The 16,657-nt window shown below is 42.0% G+C and overlaps 2 protein-coding genes across 3 annotated transcripts; both read left to right on the top strand.

Annotated features, from left to right (window-relative positions):
- The first annotated feature begins 944 nt into the window (after nucleotides 1-944).
- Nucleotides 945-6,785, top strand: LOC311264594 (uncharacterized protein). Of its 2 annotated transcripts, none has more exons than XM_084365604.1 (5): nucleotides 945-1,494; nucleotides 3,780-4,267; nucleotides 4,703-4,865; nucleotides 5,668-6,241; nucleotides 6,336-6,785. In XM_084365604.1, coding segments are annotated over exons 1-5 (1,506 nt in total). In that variant the 5' UTR covers nucleotides 945-1,215; the 3' UTR covers nucleotides 6,338-6,785. The 2 variants fall into 2 exon arrangements, with proteins under 2 accessions (XP_084221730.1, XP_084221731.1); XM_084365605.1 differs by having other exon boundaries at nucleotides 946-1,494; nucleotides 4,703-4,769.
- A 3,938-nt stretch (nucleotides 6,786-10,723) lies between these two features.
- Nucleotides 10,724-14,258, top strand: LOC311264736 (protein phosphatase 1 regulatory subunit 12B-like; the record flags this gene model as incomplete). Its single annotated transcript, XM_084365827.1, has 5 exons — nucleotides 10,724-10,788; nucleotides 12,805-12,895; nucleotides 12,975-13,175; nucleotides 13,300-13,414; nucleotides 14,110-14,258. Exons 1-5 carry the CDS (start codon nucleotides 10,769-10,771, stop codon nucleotides 14,256-14,258), a joined length of 576 nt encoding a protein of 191 aa, XP_084221953.1. The 5' UTR covers nucleotides 10,724-10,768.
- Between the last annotated feature and the right edge of the window lie 2,399 nt (nucleotides 14,259-16,657).

The following is a 16,657-nucleotide window of genomic DNA, read 5'->3' on the forward strand; positions in this document are numbered from 1 at the left end:
GTCACAGTAATGCCAATGAGTGAACATGCACAATACCAGAGCCCTGGTAGTACATCACCTAAATGGAATGCAGCCATTATCGATGTTATAAATCCCACCTGTGCTTCTTCTGCTTTGACAAGTTAAAGTGTCTGCCATGAAAAGGGTGCACGGTCTGTAACTGGGAATGTGAGCCCTGTGACGGACTGGCAACCTGTCCAGGGTGTGTCCACCAATCAGGAGCAGTTACAAACTCCAGTCCCCTACAACCCTGGAAAGGACAATGTATGAACTGATCCAACAGGGATCCAAATAGTAAAGAGCTTAACATTATTATTTTTTATTAAATTTCATTAATTAAGCAATTGTCTACTGATGTTTACAAATCCTGCCCATTATTTACTAATAATGAAACAGCTTAGTTTAAAATTTAATTACGTATAAATTTACCATTTAATAATGATGGTTATTTACTTGTACTTAATTACACAGTGATACTGACACATTAAATTTAATTAATTAGCCCTTATAAGGATTAATAAGAGATGTACTCAGAGCAGCAAAGGTCAAGAAGATGTTAAAACATGACCTTTAAAAGCAGATCTGCCCTTCAGCATGTCAGTGTTTTAAAAGGGGTGATGTCCTATCGGTACAGAGGCAGAAACAGTCCGCTTCATTGATTAATAAGGTCACAGTAAATTAATCTTCGACAGCCACGTGGTCTCCTGTCAGCTCATGTGTGCGTAACCGCTGCGGGCCACACGCAGCTCTGCGCTCAGCTGCGGTGGAAAAGAGCGCACAGCAGCTCCGGACGTGTACATCTGCCATTAGATGACAGCAGCGCACATGGCTGTGGAGACGCAGCCACTCTCGGCGGTGGCAGCCCCGGCCCCCACCCCCACCACCACTACCACCACCGCCCACCACTACCACCACCGCCCACTCCTCCTCCTTCCTCTTCCTGAATGGACGAGCACGCTACCTACGGTCCACGCCTCCCTCCGTCTCCTCTCCTGCTTCTACCTCTTCATCAAACAAGTCGCTGCTGCAGCCTCTCGGTACTTTATTGAGCGCTGATTGAAACCGGCTCGACCCGTGCGTAAAGGAGCCCTTTCTGAAGCGAAACCGCCGCTCACGCACGTCGCACTTTCTCTTTTTTTTCCCCCTCCACCCTCGGGGCTCCTTGAATATCACCTCTCTGCCCGACCAGAACATTGTGTCCTTTCTGCGAGGAGAATGACTGCCAAGCATCGGAAAGGGAAGAGCAACCACAAGCATGAAGATAACTTTTTCAAGAATGAAGTCATGGAGTCGGAAGTTCGCGCTGGAGCGAATAACTACACGCTGCTCCTGGTTTTATTCCTCATGATCGTGATCGGCGCTGCCACCGGTGCGTGGTTCTGTTTCCAGCAGCACCAAACTTTAACCTACTTAACAGACAATCTCATGGGCATGCAGATGAAAATAGTGAAGCTGCAGGCCTCCCACGAAGAAATGCGACAGTCGAACAGCAAGGTAGGTGATTTAATGATGTAAATCACCTGTATTTGCGCAAGACGCCTCCTCTGATTGGCCGATCTCGTGACGATTGCGCCATACATCTCCTCACACCTTCACCACATGAGACAAAAAGGGCCTCGCCACATGCCCACAGCCTGTCACAAGTCAGGGAAAGTTAAGACCTGCAGCAGGCCTCTATCAGATTTCAAACCTCCTCACTGGAGTGACTACAAAACGCTGCTATTTCTAACATCCGCACAGCTGCCAGCCTTTGCAATGTGGTTTATTCTTGACCTGCTGCTGCTGCTGCTGCTGCTGCAGAGGATCGGATACAGCAAATCCGTTCAATATCTAGAGAACTCAGTGGAAAGTGTTGTGTGTTATACCAAGTGAAGAGCAGGCTCACAGAGCAGTGCTGAGGATGCTGCCAATATAATAATAAACAAGACAGTAGTGTGCCAGGTGCTAAATTTAGTGTGTGATTTTGATACTGAACACCATTTCAGAGGTTGTTTACAGGCCATCGGAAAGCTTGCAGAGGAGCAGGGAGGGTTATTTTCTAACACGACACAATGTGGAGTTTTGTAGTCCGCAGTACATTTGTGGAGCTTCGGTGTAAAACAGGGCTACAGCGAAAGAAAACATGAATTGGCTCCATAAGCCGCGAGATCCCAAATTAATTTGAAAAGGTATCATTTAGACACGTGTTCAACTTTTTGGGTGAACTTATCCTTTAAAACTGTATCAACGTAGGCATCCATAGAATCACAGCTTGTAAAGATTTCCCTTCAGCTGTATGTATCAGCGTGAACGACACGGTCCCTTATGTTGCTTCAAGCTCAGGTTCATGGCTGTCTTGAGCTACGTTCCACTCCACCTGTTTAGTTAGTAGTATTCCAACTATTTCTAAGTTGCTGCAGGCGACTCTAGGAGGAAGAGCGAGATTTTTTTGAAGGCAAAGCAAGTCCACTCCTTTCCCTTCCAGTGCAACTCCACCTTTGTTTCGGGCAAGTAAATGTGGCAAACAGCTCTGCTAGCTCAGTCTTGTTGGAGAAATATTTCCTGCACCAGCGGTTAATTGTTATTCGTGACTCACAAGTTTGTCACTGCAGTTGCAAAAGTTTTGACCAACCCGATGCTTCTTTATGCAAAATCAGTATTCAGTGTGTTCGCTGTGACTTCCTGCAAGGAAATAAGCATTTAGAGAACCATCCATGCATTATCAGACCTGCTGTGATTGGTTGTTTGCAGTCTCGTGTTCCTGTGACCAGTTCCAGGGACAGGGACAGTGAGAGGAGAATTTTCTTTTCTTGATTTACAAGAAATGAATGAAAAGTTGAGTCTGTGATAGTGATTCTGCAGCCCCATGCTTGTGACAACGGGCTACAGGCTGAGCAGGGTTTCAAAAGTACCCAGAAGTCATACTTTAGTAAAAGTGAAATTCACCCAAAGGAATAATACTTGTGTAAAAGTCTTTAAAGTGAATGTACTTATCAAAAGTATTTTTTTTTAAATACAAGTAAAAAGTACATTTTATATATATTTACACACATGTATATACTGTTTATTGGCCTGGCCAATTATGGGATCCAATAGTCAGCATGTCTGTGACTCAGAGACAGTCTTTTTGCAGATAACATCTACAATCTACATCATCTGCAAAGTAACTAAGTACAGCACGAGTAACTAAAGCTATCAGAAATTTATAGTGGAGTAAAAACTTCAATATTTGCCTCCAAAATGCAGTGGAGTGGAAATAAAGTAGCAGAAAATGAAAAAAAATTCAAGTAAACTACAAGTACCTCAAAAATTGGACTTGAGTAAATGTACTTAGTTACTTTTCATCACCCGGGCTGGTCACTGTAAAGGTTTGGATATTTGGAGGTGCAATACGTCAATATTGTCCAGCTGTTGAACTCATATAAATAGGCGACAGCTTTTTTTACCAGTAGAGTAACTGCTAACTGTAGCTGCTGTTACCTAGTTAGCTCAGTTAGCAGTGCAGCTAGCAGTCCAGACAAGTGCTTGGAAGTATTATGCAAAAGACTGCAACACAGTGCATTTCCTTCCTACTTCCTGTAGGAGAAATCTACTTTTTGAGTATAAATGAATAAAAGACCATACCATGTGAATATAAAAGCGTCTTCAAAGTTAGGTCACATAATATTTATGTGATAAAATGCCATGGTTTTGGAGTCCTCCACTCGTAAGAGGCTATCAAAGCCTGTCAAAGCCTCTAGTTCAATGTCACTCCTTGTAGCCAGCTTGACTCAACATCACTGCTCTGTGTCTCGTTGTAGCACCACATTTCCGAGAGCCTGGAGACCCGTCTGAATACCCTGGAGGAGTCTTACGCGCTGGCCCAGAAACAGGTGGGCATGGCGTTGGCTACAGCTGAACAGCTCAGGACGTCTGACCTCCCCGCTCAGGTGCTGTCGCTCCACACGGAGATGAAAACCCGCCTGGCAGAGATGCAGCAAGCCACCGTGTCTCTGGAGCAACTGAGCCAGCTGCAGACCATGCTCAAGGGGAAGAGTGAGGAGTTTGAGGGCGTCAGGATTCAGGTGGAGAGCCTGGCCACGCTGAGCTCCGAGCTGTCCCACAAGGTAGAGGAATTGGCAGGGAGCCTGGGAGATGCAGAATTCAAGCTGGAGGAGAGAGCTGGACACGTTGCCGAGCTGAGCGCCACCCTGGACGGACAGGCCGCCGAGGTGCTCACGCTGAAGGAGCAGCTGGACACCTACCAGGCTCGGCTTGAGGCCAGCACACTGGAGATGACCACTGTCAGGTAGGTGGTGGGTCTGTGGAGAAAATAGCTCAACTCCTCTGACCCATAACTTTATGTTGACTTTGTTAAAGCCCTGTTGGCCGCCATTGTCTGAGCATCCCTAGACCAGTGTCTGTTAGCCTCACATCCACGTTATAAGATTGCCCTCATCTGTATAAACATATCTATTGTATTGAAGATTTTTTTTAGAGCCGAGTGGTTTGCGCAATACTTCCTTTGTCTCTGACTAAGTCGCTGCTCTTTGAAGCTTATGCAAACATCATAGAAAAGAGGTTCACAGGCTATTGTCACACATGTCAGAGTGGAAGAAAGCACCGTAACGGAGCCAGGAGCGTTCTGCGAATATTTCAACATGGCTAATAACAGCAAACGACATCATTTGAAAGAGATATTGTCACTTTCAATGTGTCACTAAGAGTGTCTTCTGTCTTGCAGAGAGTTGCTCGAGAGCGAACAGTCGCAGCGGCTCCAGCAGGCCAGCCTGGAGGAGCAGCTCAATACGGTACGTCAGAGTCTGCAGGATCAGAGCTCAGCAGCCCGTAGTCTGACCTCTGGACTCGGGGCTCAGTTGGAGAACATGCAGAAGCAGGTTAGCCAGGTAACCGACGGACGAACCGATCAGACTTAGCCTGCTATTCGGACCTAATCGAGATTTGGTGTCACTTCATTCCTGATCCAAGTTGAACGTGCTTGAATTGCAGAGCTGCATGTGGCGTTTCACAGGTCTGTAACCAAACTAAATCCAGGTTTCCCTTCACATAAAATACGTCCCTAAAAAGATGTCAAAGACTTCTACACAGTTTAGATTATACTTGAGCTATAATGGCAACACTTGCCTGACAGGCCTGAGCACACACACTGTCAGCGCACATGGTCTCTTTACTATTTCTGTCCACTGTGTGCCCACGGGGAACTATAATGAGTTTTTCATCCCATTAATTTGATGGAACTAATTGCCTGGCATGGATTCTCTGATGGATTCGCATCTACACTTACATGCATACACTACAGCTCCTCGTGTTGTGTGTTGTTACCTGGATGTCCAGATGGCAGACCTGCAAATGATTTGCTGTCCAGCGTCTGCTCTGTGAACTAATCTAGTGTTTTATTCAGGGCTGCAACTATTTTCTCGATTAATCGCTTCATCTAAAACATTAAAATATTTAAAAATGCTTGTCGCAATTTCCCAGCGGCCCAATGTGACGTCTTTTAAGTTGTTTCTTTTGGCCAACCAACAAGAAAGACAGCGAATCCATTTATCCAAGTAGCTGGAACCAACATTTTTACTTGAAAAATGACTGAAACTTTTAATCGATCAACATAGTTGGCCCTTTTTTAATTGTTCTTTTGATGGACTAACCAATTAGTTGGGGCTCTAATTTTTACTTTCCTCATATTAGCTGGTAGGAGACTCTCAACCTCCTGCTGAGCCTGAAGATGAGACCGAGGAAGAGGCAGCTCCCGCAACGGAAGAAGAGGCAGCTCCCGCAATGGAAGACGAGGCAGCTGCAGCAACTGAAGTAAAAGAAGAAGAAGAGGCACCTCCTGCAGATTTAGAAAAAGAAGAATCTAACCCAGAAGGAGAGGCAGAGGCAGATGAAGGAGGAGAGGCGGCTGCACAGGGTGAAGCTCCTGCCGAGCAGGAGGCCTCTGTGACAGAGGACGCAGCCCCTGAAGAGGAGGTCGAGCCGGCTCAGGAGGATCAGACGGAGCAAGATGAGTCGGGCGCCTTATCAGAAAAGGAAGAAGAGGGCACGACAGAGACGGCAGAAGAAGAAGAAGAAGAAGAGATGCCTGAGGAGGAGGCATCTGAAGGAGAGACGGTTCAGGAAGAGCCAGAGCTCGAGGAGGAGAAACTCAGCGTAGAGGAGCAAGTGTCAGAAGGGGGCGAAGAACAGCAGGACGTTGCAGCTGAAGAGGAGGCCGATGAAGAAGAGGAGCCGTTAGATAATGATGCTTTACCAGAGGACGAATGTAAGCAAGAATATAACTACAACATTTTTTCATTCTTCCATAAATATATTGCCACATCCCTCCTAAAATGTTCTTGTTTTCCTATGTTTTACAGAGTGCATATCACCAGTAAGGGACTTTATTCCACACCGGACACATCCACCAAGGAGAAACAGGAACTTGCTCAGACTGAAGTCGCGGTCTACAATATGACAAATGCTGTAGGAAGGCATTATTGATTGCTGTTGTTTAGGTGCAGTATTCATTATGTGGTTTTAAAGGCAGACATAGTCAGAAGAAATGAGTCACTACGTTGGAGTTGGAGCTGAAACCTGTACCTCAAAATAGCAGATGGCTGTTAAGTTAGGAAACGAGTACTTCAGGGTTTACCTGCCAATAACGACCTCAAAAGCCTTAATCCATGAAAAGAATGACTGTCTTTCTACAGAGCGTTTTCCACTCTTATAACTCACTTTTTTTCTTTTAATCAAGATCTCTGTACTAAACTGGAAAACTAAAAAAGCCAATGACACAACACAATAGACTGTTTCTCAATGCACTTGAAGCCATAAGTGATGTCTGTCTGTCTGTCTGTTTGTTTCTTTTTGTCACTGCCTGAAACGAATCATGAGACAGTATTTCAGAAGGAAAAAACAGTTGCAGGAACTTAATGAACCCTAGTTGTTTACACAGGCAAAACTAAAGAGCGAGCAAAAAAAAAAACAACAAAAAAAACTTTCATAAGATGAACAAGAAGGATTCCTGAATACTTTTAAAGAATAGTACGGAAGCCCTGAGAGGCAAGTGAGGGACAAAATATTAAGTGTGATTGAAATTGTTTTTCTCTTTTGTGTTTATGACTAAAATAAGATTTTGCCAGTTTAATCTTTCTTCTTCCTTACATTTTCTTTTTCATTTGTGAAACAAATCGGAGAAAAGTTTTGCTACAAACAAGAAGCAGTGTTATAATACTTTTTTCATGGGTAGTGCAGGATATGAGGCACACACAACATTTGCTGTTTGAGGGGACAACCACACACATATGTTTCCGATTGGTTGTGGCCGCTACTTCGCCATCAGACGTTCACCTGTGTTGCATTTTGCTTCACCGGCGAATGCAAATGTTTTATTTGCCCATTGACAAAAAAAATAATCGCTGCCAAAACTTTTTTTTCCACCTGTTTTCAGATGGACAAGAAAGGAAGTTAGAAAGATTTGACAGATTTATTTATTTTACTGGTTTATTTGACAGGGAATGGTACATGATTACATCTAGATAAACTTATAGGCATGGCTGATTCACAGTCCCTGTGTTAAGTCAACAACACGATACAGAAAACAATTTAGATCAGACGTACACTTTGGCTACATTCAACACGTAACGTATGCAGTGAAATGTACCTTAAACTGGCTACACCTGCAGCTCACGTGCTACATAGGACAAGATGGTGATCTTTAGTTTTTGAGACCCAGCACAGCGCTGTGAAACTTTGAGTTTGTGTAGTATGGGTAAGTTACCATCTACAGACTCGGTAAGCAAATTAAGGGATAAAGTAACTGAGCATCTTTTATTTTTTGTTTACTTTAAGGTGAAAGGAATCAACTCTCAACCCACACTAACTAGAGTCATTCACTGTATACCAGAGGTGTAATTTAACAAAGTATACAATGAATGTCTGTGTTAAAAAAATAAATAAATAAATGGTAGACTGGCCCTTTTTATGCCTGAAGAGTGGATCTCTGTGGCACTTATTCACCACTCCCGCTCTGCTCTCATGCCTGGTGTGGCCAGTTTCATTGATTACACGCTCTGCTGCATACATGACGTGTTCAATGTAACCAGCGTTTTACAGATTAGATCAGGGTGTTGTTTTCTCACTTGCATCTCAAGGCTTCCCTAGATGAGGACTGTAGATGATAGATTTTGTTTTGTTTTTTACTTTTTAAAGCATATGTATGTGCTTCAGTACTTAAAACCTGGAGGTTTGCTTGACTCAGTTTGGCTAATGATTTTTTTTTTTTTTTACTGAATCCAGCTCCAGTCAGACAGAACACACCTGTAGTCTTGTAAGATACAGTGGTCTAAAAGTCTGAGTCTTCTACTAAGAACTGTTTCAAAAGTACATTATTTAGTTAGTTAAAGCATTATTGTCACTACTGATAATGTTTTGAGTGACTTTTGCAAGTTAAGCAGTTGTTTGTAACTTTCAGAAGAGCTAAGCGAAGCACCTCGCGGACAAATTGCTCTCCAGATGGATGGAAAACTATCGCAGTGTCGATCGGCAGCTCTGTTTGGAGGGATATTTTCATCCAAATCAATTCAACTTTAATTGACACCAACTAAAGATCAGTATGTTGTGCCAAGCTAACATGTTCAATCAAATGACGATTAGGAAAAACCAGCATTTTGACTAAATGGTGCCAAGATTTAGTTGACAATGAGAGGGTGATTTTTTAACTTGACAGTCATAAATAACATGATAGATGGATGCAACTACTTATAAAACCAGATTCAAACAGTAGCCGAACTGATGCATGAAAACCAAACAGAAGGACTTCTTCACATTGCAAAGCTATGTCAGAGTTTCTAGGTTTAGGTTGTGCAGGAGAGGAGTCTTCAAGCTGGACACCGACCACTGACATGGATCCAAACTATGCCAGGACTGAAATCTGGAGGAGGAGCAGGAGGTCTTCATGGCTCTTATATCCACAGTCACAAGATCTCAACCCTGTTGAACATGTCTGGGAACATTAGAAACAAATAACAAGCAAAACATAAGGCTACATCACAAGACTCTCTCTGAGGTGCTCTACAGACAACTGGAATAATGTGAATTATCAAGTAATGCTCCGATGCAGACTGCACGCTGTGATTAGAGCAAATACCTAATCTTTTGTTTGCAGATGTTTGTGTAGTCATGCTTCACAAATGTGGAAAGTCTCAAGCGATAAGTGGTTCTTGGTAGTATAGTAAGACTTTTGGACATCACTGTACATTGTCACTAAGCCTGATATTGACTTTTACAATATGCACCGTTTTTGCCAAGGCTTTGGTTACTGTCAGTATGACACTTGTCTTGTCATGTTTTTGAAATAAACCCTGCTTCTTTCACTTTTCTATACTCGATTCTGTGCTGTTGTGTTGTACGCAAGTCAGATCATATTCCACCCATATCATTTCCACCATACGTGGATATTGTATTAGGATTAAAATAAGCAACCCCACCATCCTGCTGGAGTCCACATACTGTATAACAGAGTTTTAAACTCAGTTTATCATCCTCAGGCCCATGTTATCTTGTTAAAGGACAAGTCTGGTGATGTTTTATGTGTGAAAAGATCACAACCAAACATAGAATGTGTCTTCATTAGGAATCAGTGGGTTTGGGGCACAAAGTCACAAAGCATGGAGATGTGAGCTAATGTTTTGTAAAGATTATTTTCGGTATTGGACAGTCGATAGTGAAGAGGCAGAGAGGAAAGAAGAGGCATTGAACGCAACACATGAGTGTCCGGAGATTATAGTCATGTGTGTCTCACTCTATGGTTTTTATTGATGATAACAAAAGTAGGGATGCACGATATGGATATTTTTCAACCGATACGATAACTGATAATTACCTGACTCTCATGGCCGATACCGATAAAATAACCGACAATAGAAACCAACATTTTCATTCTTTTTTTTTATGCACACCTGGTGCAATAAAGGGTAAGATGTAGTGAGCAAAGACTGTTTACTTAATATTCCATAGCTGTGATAAGAAGATAAGATAATTTTATGGTTAGACTTGAAGACTTTTTACCTCATGTTGTACTCAAAAAAACGTTCACACCAGTGATGACGTGTGTGGCTCCTGTCTACATCGCGTGGCTCTACACAGTTCGACATTATGACTGCAAATGTAAATGTGTGTTTTACCTTGAAGTGTGGCCTGATGTCTCTGTGGATTTTCACTATCCATTGCTTTTCTTTTACTTGCTGATCAATCAGAAAGCAGATAACTTATAACATTTAAAGTTAAATTCCCTACATTTATAGGACTTGCAACCTGTCAGACAGCACATTTGACCTTCCCACTCTGAGCGTGATGTCAGAGGAAAATGGCCGCTGTGTGAATATGGTTGTAGCAATGTGACACCTTTGAAAACTGAACCGAAACAACAATATACAGTCACAACGGAGAGAAATGTAAAGTTTTAACTTAACTGTGGTTTGGCAGGATCTTTCTTTGCCAACATTTATTCTGGTAAATCATCTGATCAAACAAAACTTCCTCTCACCAGACTTCAGAAACGTGTTTGCCGTGCACCCGTTGAACCAAAGTGTGTACTGACTTGCTTGCATCAGTCCTCGGTAGACAGAGAGTCCAAATTGATTATGTGTGCATATAGACAGGAAGTCTCTCTCCCTCTCCCTCCCTTTCTCCCTCTCCCTCTCCCTCTCTCTGCTGTGTAGCCTGGATCAGAGTCATTTCATCCAGCCTCTCCTACTCATCACTGCTGCAGTGTCTCAGCACCTCAGTCTCCTGACCTTCCACCGGGACCATGCAGGCTTTTGTTCCCAGGTAAGTCCTCGGAGAGACTGAGTCATGATGCGCTGTCCTTCTGACGAGCCACCATCTAGGTCGAAGCTCCCGGTGCTCACGTTTTTGTCCTCTTTACTGTAGAAAGGCTCTGCTGCTCTGCACAGGTGCTGCAGGCCTCTCAGAACTGGTGAGCTTGTAGTTTGTTGCTTTGGGGACTGGAAATTAATTACTCTCTTTGATCTTTGTTTAGCTTTCTTATGTACATTGGTAATTAATGGCTTCAGGATATTATTCTTGGCAACTGTTTTATTAACAGCCTTTTGCTGTGTATGGGTTGCAGGTTTTGTTGTCGTCCCAGTGTGGCTGGATACAGATCTAAACTAAATGGAGCATCAGCAGCAGAAGAAGGGCAGTGCTGACATGTTTTGTGGTTGATTGTTGTACTCTGTCATTTGTGGTATCAGCCTATGGATCGAGGAGTCCACATCCTACGCTTTGTACATTATACAGCAGTGTGTGCGGCTGACCAGCCTCTCACTCAGGATTCAGGGTGACTTCACAACCAGGAGATCGATACCAGTAAAAGCTTAGCAGAGGAGGGGCAGGCAGCTCTCTGGGTAAAACATGAGCCTCTCCACCGATGCTTGCTCAGCTCTTTCCGTCTGTCCGTGAAGCCACCGGCGGAAATGGTGCTCAGGTCTTGAAGTCACAATGAAAAATGCATTTTCAGAGCATCTGTCTTCCTGAATTTATTGCATTTTCTGTTAAAGTGAGATGCTGGGGTGGAGCATGGAGCAGGGAGAAATAGTGAAATCAGTGGGATGTTACACCTGCTGATAAAGCATGAGGTCACAATTAAAGGTACACAGCAGGAAGTGGCTTTGGGACATTTTTTTTTTTTGCATTTATAACCTGAAACATGTTGATTTTATATTTTGACTTTTATACAATTTCCAAACGATTAAAAAGTTAAATAATTTCATTACAATAATTCAAAGAAAATATATGTATATATATATATATATATATATATATATATTAAAGTAATGTAACTTGATTACGACCTGTTACTTTTGGACTACCTTAACACCACGCATTTAATGACTAGAGAAATAAAATATCAATACGATGACTTTTATTGAATCTGAATGATGAGTGTGTCTTTGGTAAGAATGCCTTTTAACTGAATGTATCTGTAATCTAATAAAAAAAACATTTCTGTAGCTTTACCGGAGTACAGTTTTCTTTTTTTGTATCCTAATTAGATAATCCCATTACATGTATTCCTTTACTTCCCAAGCCTGTAAGTAAGTTGCCCAAGTTAAACTTTATTTGTATAGCACCTTTCTAAACCCAGGTTACAAAGTGCTCGACATCAACAACAACAACAATAAATATAATAAAAATAATAAAATAATATAAAATGAGAATAAAAAATGAAGTAAAAAAATAAAATAAAGAGAAATCATAAATACAAAGCACAGAGCATATAAAATATATTTAAAAAAATTCAAAAGTACTTATACAGACCTCCCCTATAGAAAAAAAAACAATAATACATTTTAATATATTGTAATTTGGAAAAATGCAACAAAAAGGAGACGTCAACAAGAAATACGCACAGGAGAAGAAAGGCTAACCAATCAATAGACAATGATCCAATAAAAATATAGAAATATAAAAAATAGAAAATAATAAAAATCAATCATCTTATTGTGCTATTTTAAAATGATTAAAGTTCAAATAAAAAAATTATTAACTGATGAACTCATGTTAATAAAAAATTGCAAAGAGACAGAAAATAAGTTCTTTCTGTCTGTCTTAAAGTAAAAAACATATAATATTGAGTCTGGCTGTTCGACATATTTCATTCGTATCTAATTCTGATACCATTTTGGAGCATTAAATATTAATACAAATGATTATTAATATTATTTTTAATGTATTTTTCTGTTTGCCTTATTTGCCCTCTGTGTATTTCTGTGACAGCATCCTATTGTATCACCCTTCTTACTTTAAAGCTCTGTGTTTACTGTTGTTTCTTCCCTGTTGCAGGTCGTACCTGACCCCGGTCAGGGATGATGAAGCGGAGTCTCAGAGGAAAGCGAAGTCTCGTCATGCCAGACAGACCCGCAGGTCGACACAGGTAAAGAACAAAAGGCATACAGAAGTCTAGCTTTCGCCGGATTGTGTTTGACCGTTGAAGCTGTGTACATGTCCTGCAGGGTGTGACTCTGACAGATCTGAAAGAGGCTCGGCAGACCAACAGCCTGTCTCCTCAGGACAGGCAGACGGAGGAAGGAGGCACCCTGGATGAGAGGTCATGTGTGAGGAGAGGCTTGACAGATGACAGGAGAGTCAGAATCAGCCTGACAGGGTCCACGGAAACAAGCGAGATCAGTGCGAAATGGAGCAAACTGGATGAGGTTAGCAGGATAAATGTATACAGGAATCAGTTTAGCTTCCTTGCTTCAGAAATGGTTGGTTTGTAGCTCTGGAGGATGTTTGTGATTCATCAGTAAGTTCTGTTTTCTTCTCGTGCATGTACAGCAGGGGAACATCGAACCCAGGTTAGAAACCCTCGCTGAGTCTCCAATGCCAAACGCTTCATATGCATCTATTGCTGGATCCTGTGGCCCGCCTTACTGCAGCAACTCCTTCAGAGGTCAGGACAACATTCAGGGTTTTTGATTGTGTGTGTTGGATCCCACAGATCCCACAGATCCCACTGCTGAATCATCCAGATATTTGCAAACTTTTACAGATTTTGTTTTCCTCTCACCAAATTATAAACCAATATGTAGACAAGTATTAAAGTGGTACCTCTTACCTTGTCCACAACTGGGATTTGTACATTTAATGAAAGTGACAAAATACAGAAATGACCGTAAAGTATTGCAATCACATCAAATAAGTAAATATTTAATGTATTATATGTGAAATGAGCCCAGCATGAACAGGTTGTGATCCTCGTGTCTGCCAAAAAGTCTCCCTTTTGTTTTAAGTCTGGACCATGGTACTGTCAACAGGATTTGGTTCTCTGATCTGAGGGCTCTTGGAGCAGAATAAGGGGCGAGTACATAGCGGAACAATGAAAGAGTCACAAGGAAAAGCACAGTGGCAATTACAAATATAAATAATATAAAGACAGCAGAATGAATCAAACAAGGGGGACAAAAATAGGCTACTGTCTGTAAAACCTGATTAAAACAAAGATAAATGCACCAAAATCAGTGTTTAAAAGCAGGAGTGATTTAAAATGGGACACCAGTAAGATAAGTTTAATCAATAAGTGTTGTGTCATTGCTCATTTTCAACAGTGATTCATAGATGTGTGCAATAAAATGCCTTCCTGTGCAGGTGCAGTGGGTGAGCTATGGTGGAGAGATGAAAACCAGAACCCGGTTGAAGACCCAGCACAGCTGACCTTCAGAACAAAGCAGCAGCAGAAACGACACCGCTGTGATGACCAAGGTTCAGACTACAACTCTGCGGAGGTGTGTGGATAACTATTGTGCTCTTTTAATCACAGAAAGCCACAGAAATCAGATGAGTCGAGATACTCTGCTTAATGGCAAAAATGCTTCCTGTTGTTTTCTCTTAGTGCCACTAGATGGCGCCAAATGACTTTCATATTTTACGATATAGAGCGAGAGTGTTCACAGAGGAGAGATACCTTGAAAATATGTTTCTAAATGTAAGTGGTTATCATCAAAGTAAAAATGGTATCTTATTCATGAAAAAGGCTTTTAGATATTAATAGCGGTGCACGATATATATTAAAAAAGTCTATAGCGATTATTTTGACAGATATTGTGATTGTGACATGATTCAAGATTACAGGGAATGATCGTTTTTGCATCACAATTTTCATTTTTACTGTAAAAAATGATTAAAAACATGAAGACATGCAGCACTACATTTCTACATTTAAATGCTGTTTTGTTTACACATTTAAATAATCTTGTGATTCGAATTTTGCACTTCCCCACATTGCCATTCTGATCATATTTCAATCAATTGCGCGGCCCCTACTTCCCAGCCGAGAATTTCACAGACACAAATGTTATTGCTCGATGTTCATTAGCTCCATTGTTTCATATTCACATCCTGTTTTACCCCACCTCACGCAAAAGCTAAGTATGCTTCAAAGGCAGCTAAAGCTCTGATCTCTGATGCAATATTTTGAGATGTACCGCAATCGTAGACGTGAAGCACGCGTTCACAGAAAGAAGAACAAGAAGTGCTGTTTAATGTCTCAAAGAAAAAGACAGTCCAGGGAGAGCAACCCCCCCCCTGCGCCTCCCTCCGTCTAAGTCGCTTTGCTTCTTCACATCACATGTCTGAGGTGTCTCAGCATTCCATACCATATTGGGCAAAACTGAGGCGCTCTCTGCTAAGTCTTCAGATTCAGACTTTCCTTTCCCTTTCACCCTCTAAACTGCTTGCTCCCTCCACCTGTGTGCTGATAAAAAACCCTGAACCTCGCCGCTAAATCCTCCTTTAGGGTGCAACCTGGCAATTCACTTCAAATTCCAGCGAGGATATTTTATTTCACTGTGTTTCTCCAAAGAAGATAAAAATAGATATCACAGCGAACAGGACAGAGAAAGGGGGGACGGGGGGGATGATAAGACAGCAAAGGGCGACTTTTACTAGATTATATGGTATGAATTGAAAGTGGTATTTCCCTGTGAGCTGACTCCAGGTCAGCGGTTCAGCTGTCCCCTGCAGTGGAATCTGAAACAGAGATCTGTTGGTAACATGAGAGTCTCTTAGCGTTACCGAGAGGACTATATCTGTCTGTGATAATCATACCGAGCAGCGAGGGTTCATCAGAAGCATGAAAGGCTGCCCATCACCAGAGCCGACCGCTGCGTGACTCTGTGATGATCAGAGCAGATTTTCCACAGGAAGACAGGTGTAGAGCACATCAGCTCAGGGATTCTGCTACTTTTAAGACTGTTGGTGGCAATTGCGATAGATGGAATAAACAGACAGAGAAAGCAAGAATGCCTTCGCAAACAGTTTTCCAACGACAGCAGCATTTTGTTCTGGGATTTCTGTAATTAGATCCTGCTGGAAAGGCGTCCTGATCCTCCAAGTTTACTCAAAAAATCATGTAAACTCTGATAGCTGCTTCTGTGGCTTTTTTAGAAATGTTTGAGGATAATGTACCATATGGAAACACCTGAAACTAGAGTGAGGATCATGCTGGGGGCCCTCCACTTCAGCTCAAACGTTGATAAAACTCTCAAGTTCTCAGAGGTCAGATTAAATCCTGTTGTCGGTTTCAGTATTTGGAGCGTAATATCTCAAACTTACCATACAGAATAGTTTAGAAACTCACGCTGGGATCATCTTTAAGAAGAGCTTCAGCATCTCAGAGTAATGTTTTTGGAAGTGGATGGTTGTGCACAAGCGCTCAACTGAAAGTCTTTTTGGTAAATAAATAATATTTTCTGCTTTCTTTTTCTTTCTCTTATATTTTCTCTCCGTGTTGCTTTTTTTTCTCCCTCTGCTTTTTTGTGTAATTCTTTTCAGTTCTTTCTTTTCTGCAATCGTCTTGCCCCGAGCAAGGATGAGGGAGTTCAGGAGATGTGAGGCGCTGCAGACCTCTCTGTAAAAGGAAGATTAGGCGGTTCCAGCCGACTATGGGGGAAAAAGTGGAGGGAAGAGGGGTCGCTCAAAAGTAAAAAGTGCAGCATTTTGTGAGATTCACGTATTCACTTTCTCGCTGAGAGTTAAACGTGTCAGTCGGTATGATAGCGTTATAGTATAGTTCTTGTGAAGCGTTAAGTTTCAACATTTTTGTGGATTGTGATATGGAGGCAGTATCTGACTTCGGCGCCCTCGCTTCGTGGCTCTGCGGACTGAGGCTGGTCTCACGTGATCTCGTGGGGAAGCA

The sequence above is a fragment of the Pagrus pagrus genome (genome assembly GCF_965226575.1).
Source record: "Pagrus pagrus genome assembly, chromosome: 11".
Classification (NCBI taxonomy): domain Eukaryota; kingdom Metazoa; phylum Chordata; class Actinopteri; order Spariformes; family Sparidae; genus Pagrus; species Pagrus pagrus.

Coding starts and splice junctions, on each gene's coding strand:
- LOC311264594 (XM_084365604.1), top strand. CDS start 1,216: ATGACTGCCAAGCATCGGAAAGGGAAGAGCAACCACAAGCATGAAGAT. Junction 1,495..3,779: donor TGCGACAGTCGAACAGCAAG/GTAGGTGATTTA, acceptor GTCTCGTTGTAG/CACCACATTTCCGAGAGCCT. Junction 4,866..5,667: donor TGCAGAAGCAGGTTAGCCAG/GTAACCGACGGA, acceptor TCCTCATATTAG/CTGGTAGGAGACTCTCAACC.